Source organism: Pseudorca crassidens, chromosome 13 (genome assembly GCF_039906515.1).
Source record: "Pseudorca crassidens isolate mPseCra1 chromosome 13, mPseCra1.hap1, whole genome shotgun sequence".
Lineage (NCBI taxonomy): Eukaryota > Metazoa > Chordata > Mammalia > Artiodactyla > Delphinidae > Pseudorca > Pseudorca crassidens.
In genome coordinates, this window is record NC_090308.1 from 27,644,905 (window position 1) to 27,664,945 (window position 20,041).

The following is a 20,041-nucleotide window of genomic DNA, read 5'->3' on the forward strand; positions in this document are numbered from 1 at the left end:
ATTCTGAAAAATCTGCATCTTCGTACTGCATTACATATTTTTAATTACGCTTACTTGTAGTGATGTTAATGATAGCTAATCTTTATGTGGCGCTTGATTTGTATAGCACTTCAGGTTCCCTTTACCAACGTACTTTGTTTAATCTATTTCATATTTAATATGTTATTTAGTGCTTTATGGTTAGCCTATGTGAATAGCTCTTTATAATACCAGTTCATTGTTACTGCTCTTCAGGTACATTTCCTTTGAAGCATACGTACTATTTTTATTATCTCCATTTAAAGATGGAAAATGAAGTTCAATGATGTTAAGTGATAGCATTGTTACTTTAGCTGTTGTATCAATATAGTCAACTTTAATTTTGGTCAATGTTTAATAATGGCTCCTTACAGAATTTTTCTGGCTGGATAATTTTTCTTAGCATTGATGTAGTATTTGACCCCATCTAACTACTTTGAAAAATATTTTTATTTTTTATAAGATGATACCACAACAGTTTAGGAACTTTAGAACTATATTATCATCTGGTCTTAATGGACTTTTTCACCAAATTATCTTTCCTTCAAGAGAAAAACTTAATCTAAGATATACCATTTACTATCACTGTTTGAAAGAAGGGAAGCATTTACAAACATTATGTAAATACTGAGTCAGAAAAGGGCATGTAACCACAACCCAGTACTACTGTATACAGAACACCAAAAGGGAATTTTTAAATACTAATACAGTAGAAGTCCTCTGTGTAGTTTTGATTATTGCAAAAAAAGAGAGTGAAAGGAGCTGTTTTCATCTACTGATATTTACATACCATAAACTATCATTTAACAGTTTGTTAATTCACAGATTACTTTTGAAACTGTTTCAAATTTTTTCAAAATTAGATCATATTTTATCGTGCTTTTTGAAAGTGATAAAAATAATAAGATAAATGAATGATTTATTAATAATGAGTGACTAGATCACTGCTGAAATTGTTTGAGCTACAAAATGAATTTACTAATTTACTAGACATTTAAAACTTTTTTTGTGACATGTATTTTTCTACAGTAGCTGTAGTTATAATGTTGCACTTGTTATTCTTTTCATTTCTGTGAAACTGTTGTACTCAGACAACTATAGTAGGATTTTTGTGTTGTAGAACATTGTATTTACTTACAGAAATTTTGCTTGTTCATTATTTTAGTTGTTCTTTGACATTGTCTTAAGAATGAGATTTTTTGATGCAGTGGAAACTATTTCACTTGGCAAGTTAGGTTGCAGCTGTGTTATCTATGTCACCATGATGTATATAAACATGAATATTACAGGTGTTTTCTGTGCAGTCTCTGAAAAGGAAGTACCTGCTATTTCAAAAATGCTAAAGAAATGTGGGTGTGAAACATTTTAACCCTTTCTTAATTGAAAGCAGTCAAGGAGTCACTTTTATTTTTCACGTTTTGTTTGGCATAACTTTTAAGACCACTCTGAGTTACTAATAAAGTCAAGTCCATGCTAAGCAAACTTGTTTTCAAAGTAAGGCAGATCGACTTTAATATAGTTACGCTTTCACTACCACTGTATTCCTTCTTTGATAAAAACTATTCTGTAAAATCTTTAAAGTTTTGTAAACTCTTAAAAACTAAGCATATAAATCATTGCCACTCCTTTTGACAAGTGTCCTGGTTTGCATCGTAAGCAACTATTTCTCATCCAGTTTTTGCATCAGTAACCCAGGAAATTACGCTTTCGTTTCTGATTTGCCTTTCCTATTACAGGTTAACAAAAATCTCTCATTTACTTCAGTATCAGCCTCCTCACAACAGTTGAAGTCAAAACAATCAAACGTGCTGGACGCTCATCAGATTCTGCGTCAGTTTGGTTTCACTCAAACTGGTGAGCCCCTTTCTTGCTTTGACTGTTCTTTCAATGTTCAGATTCTGTTTTTTAATGGATATCATTTATTTCACTTCAGAAATCTGGCTCATAGCATTGTAATGGTCAGTTTTCACACCTGATGAATTATATTCCAGCATTTTTTCTTTCTAAATTATTTCAAAAGCAAATTTGAATTTGGTAATTTTAATAGTAGACACTCCCAACCTCTATTCTATTGAGCAGATAATAATTTAAAGGTAGCAAAACGTGTGAGTTTTAAACATGTATAATATGAAATCTGATTCAGTTTCCCTTGGGTAAAGGAACCATAGTTTATGGATAATCACATTTTGTAATTCATTTCAAGGAAAGCCTACATAAAATGCATTTTGGCAGAAACAGAATACATCCTGCCAGTACTATCGTGTTTCTTTAAAATTAGAAAATATGCAAAGAAGCTAGTTATTAAAATGTATATCAATCACAGAGTTGAACTATACAACTGCAAATTTTTAGGCTAATGTTTTAAATTAATTTGAATAAGGTTTTCAGAGGATAGCGAAGAAAAAGCATCTAGGTGAGAAATGTGTATTTTTGGTATTGAAAGATGACTATTTCTATTCATTAGCTTTAGGTTTTTTATGGTATTTTTTCTGCTATTGAAGTCTTTTAGAAAGATGAGACAGCTGAGAATAACAAAACAGTTGTCTTTGACAGAGAGTTATAAGAAGAAGAAGAAACTTGAGCTTGAAAAGTTCAACATACTTTATTTAGAAATTTAGGAACAATATTACTTTTCTACTTTGAAGGTATTTGGAGTTGTGCAAGTTATTTTAATATAGCTACATTTTAATATCGCTGAGTTACGTATTACAGTGGGAAAATACTTGGTTCAGGAACTCTTATGTTCAGTCTGGCTGTGCCTTTTATTATCCTTATTACCTGCAAATGTTAGAATCTTCATTTTAAAACTAGAAATGATGTTTGCATTATATATTGTTGAAGTTCAAATCACGAAGCACATATGAAAGCACTCTATAAGCATAAGGTACTATATGAGTGTAACATACTTATCTCGTAAACAGGATGAGTGTGTACATTAGCTTTGAAAATACTTTGAGTTCTAATTTTAAATCACTATAATAATTAACAATTATCCCAAACCTTAGAAATTTAAAATTTCTAGTGTTTCAGATACCGCTAGAAGTTCGAGGAACAGCTTTGTTGTTGTGTACAGTGGGGGGCCCACCGTGGCTGCTCCTGTAGACACATTCTCTGCACCTAACTCGATACTTGGTTTGCCTTCAGACCGCATCATTTTAATGACTAGGAGGGAGGGAACCTGTCTCCACCACTTGATCCCTATCTTTCTGCTGAGGTCTAAAATTCTTCCAGGAACAAATCTTTCCTTCCACATTTCAGGATTAAGGGGATAGAACATAAATGTCTGATTGAGTTAGCAGATTGATTAAAGTTCATTCAAGTAGTGTCTTAAGTTTATCAACCAACAAGGTGTAGATAATAGATATAAAATTCTTTTTCTGTAAACGGAAAGAGCAGAGAGGATAGATAGGAAGGCCTTTGAAATGGAAGAGCGAGATAAAGACTAAAGATAAAGAATAAAAGGAAAGCCCGATATGATAAAGGCAAGCCTTGCAAACTTCACAATTATACGTAAGATTGGCTCCTTTTACCTTCAGCTTTCCGTGGCCATATAGGCCTTGAGTGGGCCTTTTAAATCATGCATGTCCCTTGGTGTGTGCACTATCGCAAGAGCATTACCATTAAGCCATGTAATACATGGTAAGAATGCTTTGCTTGAGTTTTAGTTATTAATATGCCTGACCTCATTTTAAGGCATATCCTTCCTATAAAATTTATTGAGATATTGCTGTATAGAAGAGTTATAAAAGCAGACTATGTAGTCCTTTGCAAAATGGCCAAATCCATCTTATTCATTAAGAAGCCAATCTTTGTGGAAAAAATCCTGCCCTAGGAAACAGGTGAACTAGTTTCTACACCTGACTTCACTTCTGAATGACTATAGAATCTTTAGTAATTTCTTCAGGCCTCAGTTTTCTCATCCCTGCAGGTTAATGAGGGCTCTGGATTTGGTGAGTTTCTGTCTTAAAAATTGTGAGTCTATTCAATATTCAAACCAGTTTTAAAAGGGGATAAATAGTTAAGTGTTCTTGACTGTATAAATAATCTATTAGAATCTGAAATAAAGGACTATGGAAACAATGTAGACAGGATGTTTAAAAATAAAAATCTTACTGAAAAGCTATCAGCTTTTGGCTTTGTACAGTGTAAAGGAAGACTATTTACACAGAACTAGTCAATATGGGCCCACTGGCCTTCAAGCAAGAGGCTTAAGAGGAAGGGTTGATTTGATATATATTATATATAAGTGAGTTTATATGCTGGAAGACAAGACCCAGAAGTGCATTTACGGTCTGCATTTACTTCTATTGACCTTATTCAAGGTGAGTTCTGGGTAATGGAGACTGCTGGAAGAGTAAGAGTTTCTTCCTTGGTTTGTATTCTTCAGAGTTTCTAGAATACTATCTTTATTCATTCTAAAATCATTTTAAGTGGCTACTTTGTTTAAGTCCCTTTCTTAAGGATATGGACTAAATATGGCAGTCTCTGCCCTCAAGGAACTTTGGTTGGGAAGACAAATGAGCACGCAACAAATTATGCCAGAGTGTGATAAATTCTAAAATCACAGTATAAACAAAGTGTCACTGAAATATAGAGGGATAAAGCAGCTGAGCGATTTCTCGTACTTTACATGTTCACGCCCCCAAACTCTTGCCCCCAAACTGTTCCTCCACTTCCACTTCCCCTGCCCCACACCAGGTCTTCCCACCCAGCACTCCGGCACATGTACCCAGTCATTTAGGTTGAACCAGAAGCCATTCGGGATCCCTCTTCTCCCTCCACTTCCCTGCTTTTACTCCTGTCCCTTAGCTTATTCTCCCCACAGCAGACAATGTGATTCTCTGAAATATAAATTAGATCCTGTTACTTCCCTGCTTAAAACTCTTAAATGGGTTTCTGTGGCGGTCAGAATGAGTTCCATACTCATTGGAAGGTAAAACCATACCTTCCAAGGTCTCGCCTCTGTCTTTGTCATCGGCCTCATCAGCAGATGGGGCTGCAGGAGGGCACGCTGAGCCGAGAGGCAGGCAGCTAAACAAACAACTGGAAGCGAGCTTGACTTGGCCAGGCAGTGGTTTGAATCTTAGGTTAGCTGGAGGAAATGGTGAGATGGAAGTGTTTGGGAAGAACTGAGTTGCAAAGTAGATTGGGGTCAAACTGTGCCCTACTGAGGAATTCACATTTTATTCTCTAGATAAAATAGAGCTATCCAAAGGTATGAGGATGAAAGAGAAATGATAAAATATGTTTCTAAAAAATACAGCTCGGGCTTTCCTGGTGGCGCAGTGGTTGAGAGTCCGCCTGCCGATGCAGGGGACACGGGTTCGTGCCCCGGTCCGGGAAGATCCCACATGCCGCAGAGCGGCTGGACCCGTGAGCCATGGCCGCTGAGCCTGCGCGTCCGGGGCCTGTGCTCCACAATGAGAGAGTCTGCAACAGTGAGAGGCCCGCGTACCGCAAAAAATAAATAAATAAATAGAATAAAATAAAATAAAAAATACAGCTCATGTCTTAGTGAGGGATGGGTTAGAGAGGAAAAGAGCTGGATACAACTCTTATGAGATACTTATTTTAGGAACTGTTCATTAGGCTTTTGCTCTAGGTTCTTAATGAACAAAATAATAAATCAGCTAATTTTATTAAAATTAAAACCATAAATCTTTTCTGAGTAATTTGTATAAGAAAGAAAGTTATAAAATTATATTTGTCAATTATACCTTTATAAAGCTGGGAAAAAAGGACATTTTAATTTTAACATTTTAGATTAAATTGTAGGTTATAGTTCATAAATGTCTCACCATATGGTGAACATGTTGTACTGCATCTCAAAACTGTTTCCAAACTTCCTTAGTATAATGAAGAAAATCTATAAAACAACAACAGTAACTTCTATTCGTATCAAAATCTATTTATGTACATCTTCATTTGATCCTCAACAAAACCCTCTGAGAAGTAGGGTAAACATTAAAATCATAGAGTGTAAACTCTTGAGAGCTGCTAGGACCTTAAATCTTTGACTGTCAATCCCTTTACCGTGAAACTGAGAAGCAGAAGGGCTGACGTGTCAGAGTTCACATAGCTAGTGGCATTGGTATCTAGAGCAAGATCTCATCGCGCCTAGCTCAGTACTTACCCTCACCATCCCACGCTGCCTCTGCCTTTGGCTGGAGGAGGGCACTAGTTCAGAAGTGAGGTGGACCCTCAGTGAGGCTATGCCTAGAGCCACTCCTTCATTCCTGGCCCATTGTCCTCCCACTCTGCCCAGAGGTCCCTCTGGCCTCGGGCGTGTACTTTTCTTACTAGCTTTGGAGGTGTGTGATATATTGCAAAGTAATAACTTGGACAGTACTATTTGGAGTAGGTGTAGTTGTTAAAACTGAGGTGTCACGAAGGTATTTTCTAAGAATTAATGAAGTTATCTTTTTATCTGATCTTTAAATATAATTCTGTGTTCACCAGTTATTAGACTACTTAAAGCCTAGTTCCAGTGAAATTGTGGTATTTAGTTGCCAGTGAAATCAAGAGATTCTCTGCAGAGAAATTTTGTTCTGAGATAGTTGGTCTGAATCCCAGATCCCATTCAACTATCTTGAGAGTCCTTATTATATTAATAGTAGTAAATTTTAACATGTGGATTATTCAGTAATAAAATCAATCACAGTTATGAGGGTGGAAGTTAGAGGAAGTGCTTATCATCTTTGTATGACTATATTTGAAGGACAGCATCATTCATTTTTGTGTACTTAGTCTATCTTTTCACAGCATTGCACTAAATTTAATTCATATTAATAGGTAAGTAGAGGCGTGCAAAATAAAATGATTCATTTTTATTAATATGACTATTAATGTAATCTTTATATCCTCTTTTTAAATATTTTTATTTATTTGTTTTTGGCTGCGTTGGGTCTTCGTTGCTGTGCACGGGTTTTCTCTAGTTACGGCGAGCAGGGGCTACTCTTCATTGCGGTGCGCGGGCTTCTCATTGAGGTGGCTTCTGTTGTGGCGGAGCTCGGGCTCTAGGCGCGCGGGCTCAGTAGTTGTGGCACGTGGGCTCGGTAGTTGTGGCGCGCAGGCTCTAGAGTGCAGGCTCAGTAGTTGTGGCACACAGACTTAGTTGCTCCGCGGCATGTGGGATCTTCCTGGACAAAACCGTGTCCCCTGCATTGGCAGGCGGATTCTTAACTACTGCGCCACCAGGGAAGTCCTATATCCTCTTTTTAAATTGTAGACTTGGAGTTTGATGGGGTGGCAGATTGTGACTTGGTTTTTAAAAGTGATCAATAGCTTCCGTCTTCTCCATATTTTGTTTGCACTCTCCATTAGATCATGTAAACATATACTAATGTTTTTTCCATATCCTAAACAGTCAAGATATTTGACTTAAACAAAAATATAAAATAATTCAGATGACTTCAGTATTGGTTGAGAGGTCTGTCAAGTTAACTTTTGTGCTTCTACATGTTGGATAATATTTGAAAAACTGTATCTTTCCGTTTCTTTTGCGTGTCTTTGCCAAGTATACACTTATTCCCTTGACCAGTTCTTAAAATTAGGAGCTATTTTTCCAGTCAAATTTTAGTTTTATTGTTTTCACAATGTTAGTATTTCTTAAGGTTTCAACTTTTTATGGAGAAGTGCAAAACTTTTAAAATAATGTAACTGAAATCTATTATTTATGTATCATAATTTCACCAGAGATTCTGTGATATCCTTATATAAACCCATTGTAGAAGGTAGATTACATGTAAGCTGGAAATATGATGGTTCTTATATTTCAAAGGGAGAAAAAGAAAACATTTAGGCAAAAATTAGGTTAGAATAACTCAAACACAGGTGATGGTAAAAGGGGGTTTCCGTTTTAAGGAAGGCAAAATGAGTTCAAAGACTTCCTCATACTATCAGAATTGGCAGAGTTTTCTGTTAGTATTACTTAATGAACTTTAAACTATTAATTGAAAAAGAATGTTTCATTGAATTCTGATTTCAAACCTCCAGAATTACGAGACTTCAGTTCAGGTGTGGGATGAAAGGAATTAATTCACTACCAAAGATAATCTGCAGAATTAACTGATTATCTGTAGACACATGTCCTTAAATGTGCTTAATGATGCTAACCAACCACTCTTCTGAAATCAGCACTTGTGTGTTTTGGTGAAAAAAGTACTAAACCTGGGGTCAGAAGGCCAGAAGTGTTGGGGCTGAGCTCTAATTCTGCCACTTCCCAGCTGTTATCTTGGGTAGTTTCTCTCTGCCAGTACAGTGTCTCTACTTTCTACTTCAGATGAATTTTCTACTTCATAGAATTGTGAGGATGAGATACTTTGAAATCCATAAATACTGTGAGAATAAACAACATGAAATTTTGGGGAGATTCTTTTTATATTATTATTTTTTTAACTTTGAAATCATGCAGTTTGCATTGTGGCCAAAGGAATGGAGGAAATCTTATTTTAAGACATGATTTAATAAATGTGAGAAGTGATGATGACAGAAAAAAGAACATGTCAGAGAGGCAAACATGGATTCTCAAAAGAGAATTTTGAGAAGCATGCCAAAAAAGACATTAAGATGAAGTAATTAGAAGACAGGTTTTCAAACAAATATCTCAAATATAAATAATCCACCAGAACCCACTTAACTTTTGAAACTTTGGCTTTCCACGTAAGTACTAGCCAACACAAAACCCCTGGAGGTGGGAATGTTTTAATATTTGGATTTTTCTGGACACTGAGAAAAAGACCTTGATCACATGGCTTTTTTTCTTTAACACATCATTATTTTATATTCCCTTCCACAAAGAAGAGAGTTTATTTGTTAGATATTTTTTGTTATCAGTCTCTAAAATTGTTGTTTGATTGGTACATTAAAGATATAAGGTGCTATTTTAGTAACCAATATCAGGATTTTACTAGTTCTCCAGTGATCTGAGTTAATCTACTTGTTGAAGGTTGAAACTTATCCTTACTTGTAATAAAAGTGCCTATATTTCCTGAATAATAAATGTCACTTGAATTAGTGAAGTGTTTCTAACCATGTCGATAACTTAAAGTGTATTCTACATATTTATTGTTTCCTAATTTAAACATCATTTTTATCAACTCTAATAAATGTTAATATACTTAATGAATGGTCTTCATGCACAAGGGTATGCACTTGGTCCCCATTGAGATAAGAAATTTCTTATCATGGTCCTCATTGAGATAGGAAATTTCTCCTAACACCCTCTGAGGGGAGAATATAAATGCAAGCATTTCTCCTCATATGAATCTGATGATTTCAATAAACTTAAATTTGTGCACTATTTCCTAGCCATTTATTTTGTAAGAAGCTGTTTTATAGAATATTTATATGGTGTATATGGTTCTAACCTTACAATTTTAAACCTTTTCCCTCTGTTAACAGTAAAAAACTTACTTTTAAGTTTTTCTTTTTTTTCAGTCACATTTCTCTGTGTGTGTGTGTGTGTGTGTGTGTGTGTTTGTGTGTGTGTGTGTTTTGTTTAAGAACCTACTAAATTTAGTTGTCAAATTATACTGTGACATTTGCCCAGTGTATTAATTTTTAAAGTAAAATAATTAACAGTGAAAAATAACAAGAAAAAAACAGAAAACCATAAACTATGAGAAATTAAAATGTCTTACTGATTTAATGAATATGAAAAATACATAATTTCTTTCTAACATAGCCAGAGTACATGCCAGATCATTGAATTTATATTTTACAGATATTCTGATGTTTACCTTTTCCAAAGCTTTCCAATTGATGTAATAACAACTTCTTAATTTGTCTTTTTTATATTTTAAAGATTTATAGAAGTTATTTGCATATGGCATCTTTTTTAAAAGATCAAATATGAAATTTCTGAGAGTTTAGGCAAAGTTAAACAGAGCTATTGTAGTATATGTGGCTCTGAAATATGAAATCTAATCTCAGAAAAGATTTTCAGCCTCAAACTTGTGTAGCAAGGTATATAAGCTAACCACTTTTTGTCATGTATGTGACAGAAATGTAATCATTGCCATGAGTGAGGTTGAGTTTCCTGAAAGGAGTTTCTGTATTTTACTCTCGATGTTAGCATTACTGTTTTTCAGGTAGAAACTATGGACTCCTTCTCCTTTCCTTTTTCTACCTAGTCAGTCTCAGAGCCCTCTCATTCCTTTATTCTAAGTCTTTCTTAGTTCACCAATCATCCATTTGATCTTTATGGTTTCTTTCTTGTCCTGTTTGTTCCTTTTTCCTAGTATCAAAGTTCTGTGGATGTCATTATATCTTCCTAGATCTCTAAGTTCTCTTCTCTGAATTGATATTTCCTCTATGTTCAGTTTTTTCATCTGTTAATGTATCCTGTGTTTTTCTTTTATGCCAATGATTTTTCCTTTATATCTGATGATCCTTGGTATCTGGTTTTCTTTAAATGAATGACTGGATACAAATATGGTGTCCCACCCTCTTCTGTTGTGTACATAACTCTATAATCTAACTGTTTTGTCACCTGAGCAGAAAGTCTATTGAGAACTTTGTATATATGGCTAAAACATATTAACTGGCAGGCTTATATTTAGGGCAGTAAACAGGTAAGATACATGAGCCCACCTGTCAGGCTGTCAGAAAGAGAATAAGTAGGACAGCAGTATCAGCTCTAGAAGTCTTCACTCTGTCCAGATGGTTTGTTCAATATTATTTTTAGAGACAATGCCATTGACTTTTTTTTTTCTTTTTGCTTGTGGTTGATGCTCAGCAGCATCCATTTTATGTGGGATCTGCAGCCTATTTGGCCCAAGTGTTTTATATGTGAACCTTCCATTATTTCTCCTGGATTATGTTTTGTTTTGCTCCCTACCAAATATGCTGATTCTGTGTTCTCAGCTCCTCTGAGTTTCATTGTCAGATTCTGTGTCTACAGCAGCCCACCGTAATGTTTTCAGACAGATGTTTCTAATCACTTTTCATCTTCCGTAAATTTGTTGAAATTTCTAATCTGTTCTTTCAGGCTCACCAGTGACCTATACACATTGCTGATTCCAATGGTCAATTCTTTGTCCTTATCTTGCTTGACCTATCAGCAGCATTTGACACACTCGATGGCTTCTTAATACATTGGTTTCTGGGCCACCACGTTCTTGGTTTTTTCTCTTATCTCATTAGCTACTGCTCTTCATTCTCCTTTGCTGATTCTTCCTCTTTTCTTCCATGTCTTTTTAGACTGTTCCACTGCAATCTGATCCTCTTTTATTCCCTGTACTTCACTTCCTTGATGAACTCATGACTTTAAGTAAAGCCCACACACCAGTGATTCTCAAATGTCTGTCTTCAGCCCAGACCTCTTTCCTGAATTCTAGACCAGCACAGTCCAATATGGGAACCTTCAGCCTCATGTGGCAGTTGAATACTTGAAGTGTGTCTTGTGTGACTGAGGAACTAAATTTTTAATTTTTCTTCATTTTAATTTAAATTTAAATAGCCACATGTGGTCAGTAGCTATCATATTGGACAGTACAGATCTACAAAACCTACTTTGATGTAAATCTTCATTATCTGACACCAGACAAATCAGGTGTTACAATATAAAGAATGGATTACCCATTTTTTAAATTAAATACAAATAATGCTTTTAATATTAAAACTTTCCTGAAAGTATTATCCTGAAGATTTCATGATATTTCATCATCACGATTGTGCGTTGATTAACTTTAATAGAGACTCCAGAAGTTTCTTATTTTTCATATTTAAATTAGTACCACATATTCTGGTAGCACGTAGCCAAGAGGTCAGAGACACCTGAATTTAGATTCAGATTCTGTTTCTTATGCTGTGACCTGGAGCAAGTGATTTCATCTTAGTGACTTGTCATTTGAAAATAGAGGATAGGAAACTGTTTACTGCAAGTGAAAGTTTTTAAATACCAGCCTATGTTTGACTTACAATGCAGTAAGAGTTATAGATAGTATCTTTATGACTATATCCAGAACTATTTTAATCATTGAACCTTTTGATTTTAAATTTACTTAACTTCCCACTAAATTTTAGAAAGAGAAATCACTATGCTCTTAGAATTAAATTTAGTGTATGTCTTACGTTAAAAATCCATTTTCTTTCAGTATGTATTTTTTCAAAATACAACTTCTAGGCATACTGATTAAAACACTTCCAAGACAAAAGTAGTTTTCCTTATATAATCCTGAAGTAGGAGACTTTGAAGGTTTCAGCCTCCTTATCAGAACATAATTTATATCATGGTGAAGATAGTGAATGTTTTATAATTTACTGCTGTGCCTCCAGGGAAAATTGCTAGTATCAGTAACCAATCCACTCAAAGTGAGGATTAGAGGAAGAATTACAACTTTATATTGACTGCAACAGGCAAGGTGAGAGGACAGGTTATAAAATGGCAAAATTATTTTTGACCAGGCATAACTTTATTGTTTGTTTTTTATAGTTTGAGAAAGACTATGTTTAACATTGTTTAATATCAACCATAAGACACATTTTACTATTTTATAATTTTAAACTGAAATGACAGTTTTTCCATTGTTAAGGCAGTTAGGCATACAAAAAGATGTGGAATGTATTCCCAAATATGTACTTCTTTGGTTTTCTGTAACTTTTTCTGATAATAAACTTAATGCCTGGTCTTAAAGAAAAAGTATTCCATAATTTTGAAGCCTTTTTTCAATTGCTAGAGCTTATGAATATTTTTAGTTTTTCAGTATTATAGTGAATACATTGTATATCAAAATGTTGACCACATCTATGATAATGAAAAGTATTTTAATTCATGTTTAAAGTAGAATAAATTTTATTCCATATGAATCACATATACTCATTCCTTCCCTTTATATATCTACACATTAGCATTTTCACAGATTTCACATCACAATCCATTCCAGTCTTTATGTTCTGTTATTCTTTGAAAAGTTATGAGTTTAAAAAATCAGTAATTATTTTTTATTTACTAATCTTGCTTAGGGTAGGCACTGCTTAGAACCAAGGAAGCAGCTCCTTATGTTTCCACTCCCCTGGTCATGGGGAAAAAAATGAAATACTATTTATATCATAAAAATAATTTTTATTTCCTTTGTAAATTTCTATGTCCCAAATTAACTTTTTTGTGAATTAAGTCTATGATAAGAAATACTTTAGTTTTTAAACATTTTGGTTTGTGTCTACTGAAGGCCCTGGAAATTCAGAGTACGAGGGCTATCTAAATTAAGTTTTCAATTACTCTTACTCAGTTAGATTATACTTTTCTAAGACTGTACTCAGAATAGCCCTAAGGTTTTGTGTAGAGTAGCTAACTGCATACTTTTTGCATTTTGTGGTTTAGTCAGTTTGGTCTAGATAGTGAAGAGACTATGATATCATAGAATTTACTGGTAATGTTTTCTGGAAATGAATATCCATCACTTATTGAAATGCCAACTAACAGTGGAAATTAGGTTGAGGAACCAGACCTTCTGGTAATGATAGAGATGTCTAGATAATGCTGATTTGTATTTTCCAGAATTTTAAACATGTATTTTCAGGAAACTTTTTCCTTAGTGAAAAGTGAATGAAAATGTAAAGAATAACTCTGTGTTTTTCTGCAAGTCTTGAGAGCAAAGTTGATGACAAATATGGAAACTAAGAAATGACTAAGTGGAATGACTGGTCATTTTTAAAAAATAATTTAAGTAGTTTTTTCAGTGTAAATGTTTGATAAGTAAAAAGTAGAACATTATTTTAATGTTCTAATTTCAGTCAGTTTACTTTTTTCCTCAACTTTCTCCTCTGTAAAAACATTCAACTATAATTTCATAAGGAGTAAAATTGAGAATGATTTTTGACTAGTGTCCATCTTTTTCTTTTTTATCAAACCAGAAATACTGTATTTTAGTAGAAGCACCCTACAAAAAAGCTGTTAGTTTAAAAAATAAAAACCTTTTTATACTTGATCAAAAATTAATTCATACAGGTTATCAACCAATGTTTATGGCGAGCTTACTATGCACTAGGGACTGTGCTAAGCCCTGGGGAAATGGAAGCTGAAAGACTGCTCTCAAAGTCCTCCCAGTCTAGCAGGAAAAGAAATAGGTATAATATGTTGGGGATGAGTTCAGCAGGAGATAAGCATAAAACACTAAGAGAGCGCAGAGAAAGGAATCCGTTCGATTAAATGTATTAATTCTGTGTTGTCTTTACAATACAGAACAATATTGTCCATTTAAGACTCCTGTAAATGGCAGTTTAGAATGAGGAATCTGGATTTTGTTGCTGGCCTTTTAGGACACTAACATGTCTCAAGTCATGTGAGAGCCTTAATTACTATGTTACATCTTTCAAATGTGCCTCCCAGTGGTATTCTGGGAATAAGTGAGTTAATACATAAAACGCACTCCAGTTTCTTTTATATTAATGTGTGTGAGTGACACTGTGTGTGTGTGTGTGTGTGTGTGGTGTGTATTGTGTATACCTGCCCTTCTTTTGAAAGGAATCCAGTCTTTCACATCTCACAGCTATTAAATTTTTCTGAGCAAAGTAGGCAGTGAGCAGGTTTTTTATTTTGGCCACTTCAGAATCAACAAAGTTTGAGGTTTTTTGGGGAGAGGGTAGTCTCATTTTCCTCTCTTTCTTCTTTTTTCTTTTATTTTTGTAGTAATATTATGAGGCTTGATACTTAATGTCTCCTCAGTCTTTTCAATCCGTATATTTTCAAGTTGGAAAGCAAAACACTTTAAAAACTAATGTTAAAGGCAGTGTAAAGGCATAGTATAGCAGTTAGGCAAATTAATGTACTTAATATTCAGTGAACTTTAACAGGGAAAAAGTTGATATAGCATAATCATATTTTTAAAATGACTTCTCATTGCTTTGAGTTGTGGAAAACGTCTTCTAAATTATCATGCTTATGTTCAGAATTTAAATTTATTGTCTCTGTCTAGAATTTAAATTGGATCTTTTATGGATGGACCCGGGAAAATGAATTCTCACTTTCTTATATTCTCAATACTGTACCACTACAGATGAAAATAGTTTTCCCTTATTCAATCCTTTCTCATGTTAACTTTCTTCTATTTTTGTTTTCAATTCTAAAGGATGTTTAATTCCTGCATATACAGATTCTGGGAATGCAAGATTCATTCATACATTCAGTAAGTACCCAGTGAGTACTTACTTTGTCCCAGGCACTGTTAAAAGTGTTATGTGAATGTATCAGTGAACAGAACAGATAATAATCCATGTCCTTGTTTAAGCTTACTTCCAGTGGAGAGAGACAGACAATAAGCAAATAAATACAGAGTAAATAACAAAACAAGGAAAGGGGATAGGGTGAACTGGGGAATGGGGTTAGGTTGCTGTTTTTAATGGGTGGTAAAGGAAAGCTTTACAAAGAAGGTGACACTTGAGCAAAATTTTGAAGAAGAAAGAAAGCCATGTTAGGAAGAATAGCATACCCAACCAAGATCCCAAGTCAGAAATTTGCTTAGTGTGCATTTTGCGCAGCAAAAAGGCTAATATGTCTGGTGTGGAGGAATGAGGGGGAGAATAGAAGTCAGAGGGGTAGCGAGAGGCCAGATCATACAGAACCTTATATAAATGAGTGCAAAGCACCGCCCTATCCCCAACACTGGCGTTATTCACTAGAGATGTATTTTTAAAAGGGGGAGGTGGATGGGATTGTACAGTTTAATACTTGCTATAAATAAAAATATGAACAAAGTGTACAGGAGAGCAGATACGACGTAATGACGAATAATTCCATGTAGAGAAAGCAATATTTAAAGTAATTGTTGCAAGATGAGAAGACTGTCAATTATAAAAAGTATTAAGGCATCCCAGCTAGGAAGGCCAGTTAAAATATAATTTTAATAATTGAGATGGGAGAACTGGACTGAAGTAAGAAACTAGAGATGTTAAGTTATTAAGGTATTAGAAATTTGGAATGTGAATGGTAAGAGATAGAGAAGTAGAATTTGAGGATAACTAAGGATTCTAATTTCGGTGAAGGAGTGGATGGCAATCCATTAACAAAAATAGGGGCATATAGGAATATTGGGAAAATGATAATGAATTGTATACAGTGTTTTGGATATATTGAGTTTGAGATGCCTGGCAGACATCTAGAGCAAGACATCAAATAACTTACACATCTATTTGAACCTTATTTATTAAATGCCCTACTATGAGTCAAGCCCTGTGCTAGGAACTAGACTACATACTTTGAAATACAGGCTTGGAGCATAAGTATAGATTAAGGAGTCAGTGGCATATGTGTAGTCTTTGAATCCACAGGAGTAAGGGAGATAAGCTTGAAGAGGCTATTGAAGAGACAGAACCATTAGGATGACTATGAGGTTGATATCTTGGATATTTGCTACCTAAAAAAGGCAGTAAAGGAAACAATTGAAAATACAGGCAAATACAGAAAGCTTCTGTTGGTGCTAAATGTCTTTTTTTGTTGTTAATTCGTCACTGCAGTAACAAATCTGAATAAAAAAGAAATACCTGAATTATATGAGTATACCCTTCATCTTTTTTGTAGCTGTACTTGTGATTTGCAGAGTTCTGTGACATTGTTCAAATAATATCAGTGTTAAAGACTTAGGCTAAATTATATTTTAAGGATTGAACACACAGAATTGAAATAATTTTGTCCTTGTCTATATAATAAATATGTGTCACAATTTTGTTAGAAACATACCTGTCTTCAGATTGAATATCTAGAGCATGTCACAAAAGATGTGATTTGAACAGACTTCAGTCTCTTGTTAGAGTGAGAGGAAATTGATCAAACACTAAAAATTGTATGCAGTTCTTGGTAGTTTTTAAATAGAAGTAAGTACTCTAGGATTTTGACCAGTTATTGGTTAGCACAATTAAATTATTTGGATATCAGTTTATGAGCCAGTTAAAGAAATGCTAACTTTATATATTCATTGGATCAGTGAATTTAATTTTTTGACTAATATTTGGAAGTAAATAGCACAGATCATTAGAGACTAGCATAGCCAGGAAATCTTCCCAGAAGGTATGAGATGTAACTGAAGCATAGAAAGACTGAATTGTATTCACTGTTGGTGGTGGGGCTGAAATCAGGAGTCACATTGTCTCATTGATGTATTGTCCACCATGTAGCTACTCACTTCTCCCTGCTTGCTTTATACTTTTTCATAAGCACTAATTTACTAGTCTCAAAATTTAGGGACCCCTTACCCCACTTCCTAGTGTCTTACATACTCATTCATGTTTACATACTCCCGGTCACTACCTGATTCCATGACTAACACAGAAAAGCCTACTAATTTGTGGTTTGAATATTCACTGCTATACCTCTGTGGTCTGTATAGACCCCCAGACATTGTAGACTTAAGGCCCTTAGCCTTTGATGTTTCTGAGTTTGGAGAAGTTTTTTCATATAATATATGAAAAGTACAGTTTTCAAAGAATATTCTCTTTCTGAAATCTTTGAAATATGTAGAGGACTTTCCATAGCATCCAGAAACATCCAATATGAAATAAATATTAACATTTTACCAGGTTAAATAAGGATACACCACTTTAAGATTCACATTTATTAAAAATTCACTTTTAGATGAATATTTAGAAAAATATGTAGAATATGGGATGACTGTACCTGTGGAGACTCTGTAACCTATTCTGCTGCAAGATGTTTTTATAATTCTCATTTTCTCTACTCATGTATTCAGTCATTCAACAAGCATTTATTGAAGATGAACTATTTGAGACAAGAAACTAAAGTTTTAATAACTATAGTGAGGAAAATGCTGTGATAGAGGATTGCACAGGAATACTAAGGGAAGGAGAGATGGGGAAGCGTATCTAAATCAGAAGTGGGATGAGGGGAAGAAAATCACATAGTGCTTCCTAAAGAACAGAATGTTTGACCTGAACTATAAGTGATGTCCAAATAGCTTTGCGTGCCATTTTGAGTTAAGCAGTTTGAGTTAAATACTTGAGGAGGATGATGTGTATCCTGAAGCTTAAGCTGTAGAAGGACAAGGTAACAATTTTCCCTTCAGAAGAGTCTCTCTGGCAGTGGGGATGTCATTGGAAGATTCATGGAGCAAATCAGAGAGTTGTATTAGGAAGCTATTTCAATAGTCCAAATGATGAGAGAGCATCCAAACTTAGTAGTGAGACAGAGAGGAGGGGGCAGGTTTTATATAAATATGTATATATGTATGTGTGTATACATATATCTATACACACATATATATGTATGTGTGCATATTTTATAATTTTTTTTATTAAATGTATGATAAAGTCATTATTTTCACCTCAGGTTGTATGAGAGAAGCCCTTGAGTTCTAACAAGAACTCATTGTTAGAATAGCTAACCTTTGTCATATAAATATTTAATTATAATGCTTACTATCTCTTTTTTCCTTTAAACTTTAGTTCTACATGTATTTAAAGGCTGTTGAAAGCATATGAAAAATACAGAATTTTTTAAAATTGAAGTATAGTTGATTTACAGTATTGTGTTTCAGGTGTACAACATAGTCATTCAATATTTTTATAGATTACACTCCTTTTAAAGTTATTATAAAATATTGGCTATATTCCCTGTGCTGTACACCATATGTTTGTAGTTTATTTATTTTACACATAGTTTGTACCTCTTAATCCTCTACCTGTATCTTGCCCCTACCCTCTTCCCTCTCTCCACTGGTAGCCACTTGTTTGTTCTTTATATCTGTGAGTCTATTTCTTTTTTGTTATATTCACCAGTTCGTTTTACTTTTTAGATTCCACATATAAGTGATATCATACAGTATTTGACTTTCTCTGTCTGACTTATTTACTAAGCATAATATCCTCCAGGTCCATCCATGTTGTTGCAAATGGCAAAATTTGATTCTTTTTTATGGCTAAGTAATATTCCATTATACACACACACACACACACACACACACACACACACACACACACACAGTACACCTTGTTTATCCATTCATCTGTTGATGGACATTGGGTTGCTTCCATACCTTAGCTATTGTAAATAATATTGCAATGAACACGGAGGTGCATGTATCTTTTTGAATTACTGTTTTTGTTTTCTTCAGATATATACCCAGGAGTGGACTTCCTGGATCATATGGTAGTTCTAATTTTAATTTTCTGAGAAACCTCCTTACTGTTTTCCATAGTGGCTGCACCAATTTACATTCCTACCAACTATGTCCTAGATTTCCCTTTTTTCCTCATCCTTGCCAACATTTGTTGTTTGTCGTCTTTTTGGTGATAGCCATTCTGACTGGCGTGAGGTGATATCTCATTGCAGTTTTGATTTGCATTTCTCTGATGATTAGTGAGGTTGAGCATCTTTTCATGTGCCTGTTGGCCATCTGTATGTCTCCTTTGGAAAAAATGTCTATCCAGGTTTCCTGCTCACTTTTTTAATCGGGTTATTTGTTTTTTTGATATTGAGTTTTATATGCTGTTTACATATTTGGTATATTAACTTTTTATTGGTCATATCATTTGCAAATATTTTCTCCCATTCAGTTGGTAATCTTCTCATTTTGTCAGTGGTTTCCTTGGCTGTGCAAAACCTTTAAGTTTAGGTTCCATTTGTTTGTTTTTGCTTTTGCTTCATTTGCCTTAGGAGACAGATCCAAAAAACAATTTGCTCAATTGATGTCAAAGAGTGTTCTACCTACGTTTTCTTCTAGGAGTTTTATGGCTTCCCTTCTTTAATTTAGGTTTTTAATCCATTTTGATTTTTTTGTCCTATATGGTGTGAAGAAATGTTCTAATTTCATTTTATTACATGTAGCTATCCAGTTACCGCAGTACCACTTATTGAAGAGTCTTTCTTTTCTCCATTGTTTATTCTTGCCTCCTTTGTTGTAGATTAATTGATCATAAGTGTGTGGGTTTTTTTCTGGGCTCTCTATTCTATTCCATTGATCTATGTGTCTGTTTTTGTGCCAGTAGCATACTGTTTTGATTATTGTAGCTTTGTAGTATAATCTGAAGTCAGGGAGTATGATACCTCTAGCTTTGTAAAGATTGCTTTGAC

General features: G+C 34.4%; 1 protein-coding gene across 22 annotated transcripts in view; it reads left to right on the top strand.

The window, feature by feature from the left end:
• The window catches only part of AHI1 (Abelson helper integration site 1), a 219,174-nt gene that overhangs the window by 89,844 nt on the left and 109,289 nt on the right, over window positions 1–20,041 (top strand). For 14 of the 22 annotated variants that reach the window (XM_067701993.1, XM_067701992.1, XM_067701996.1 and 11 more), the window contains 2 exons: window positions 1,755–1,872; window positions 15,090–15,146. The exons of 2 other annotated variants lie outside the window; for them this stretch is intronic. In XM_067701993.1, coding sequence (XP_067558094.1) covers window positions 1,755–1,872; window positions 15,090–15,146 — 175 coding nt within the window. The remainder of the gene's footprint in view (window positions 1–1,754; window positions 1,873–15,089; window positions 15,147–20,041) is intronic. 6 more of the 22 variants (XM_067701994.1, XM_067702011.1, XM_067702012.1 and 3 more) reach the window with 1 other exon arrangement.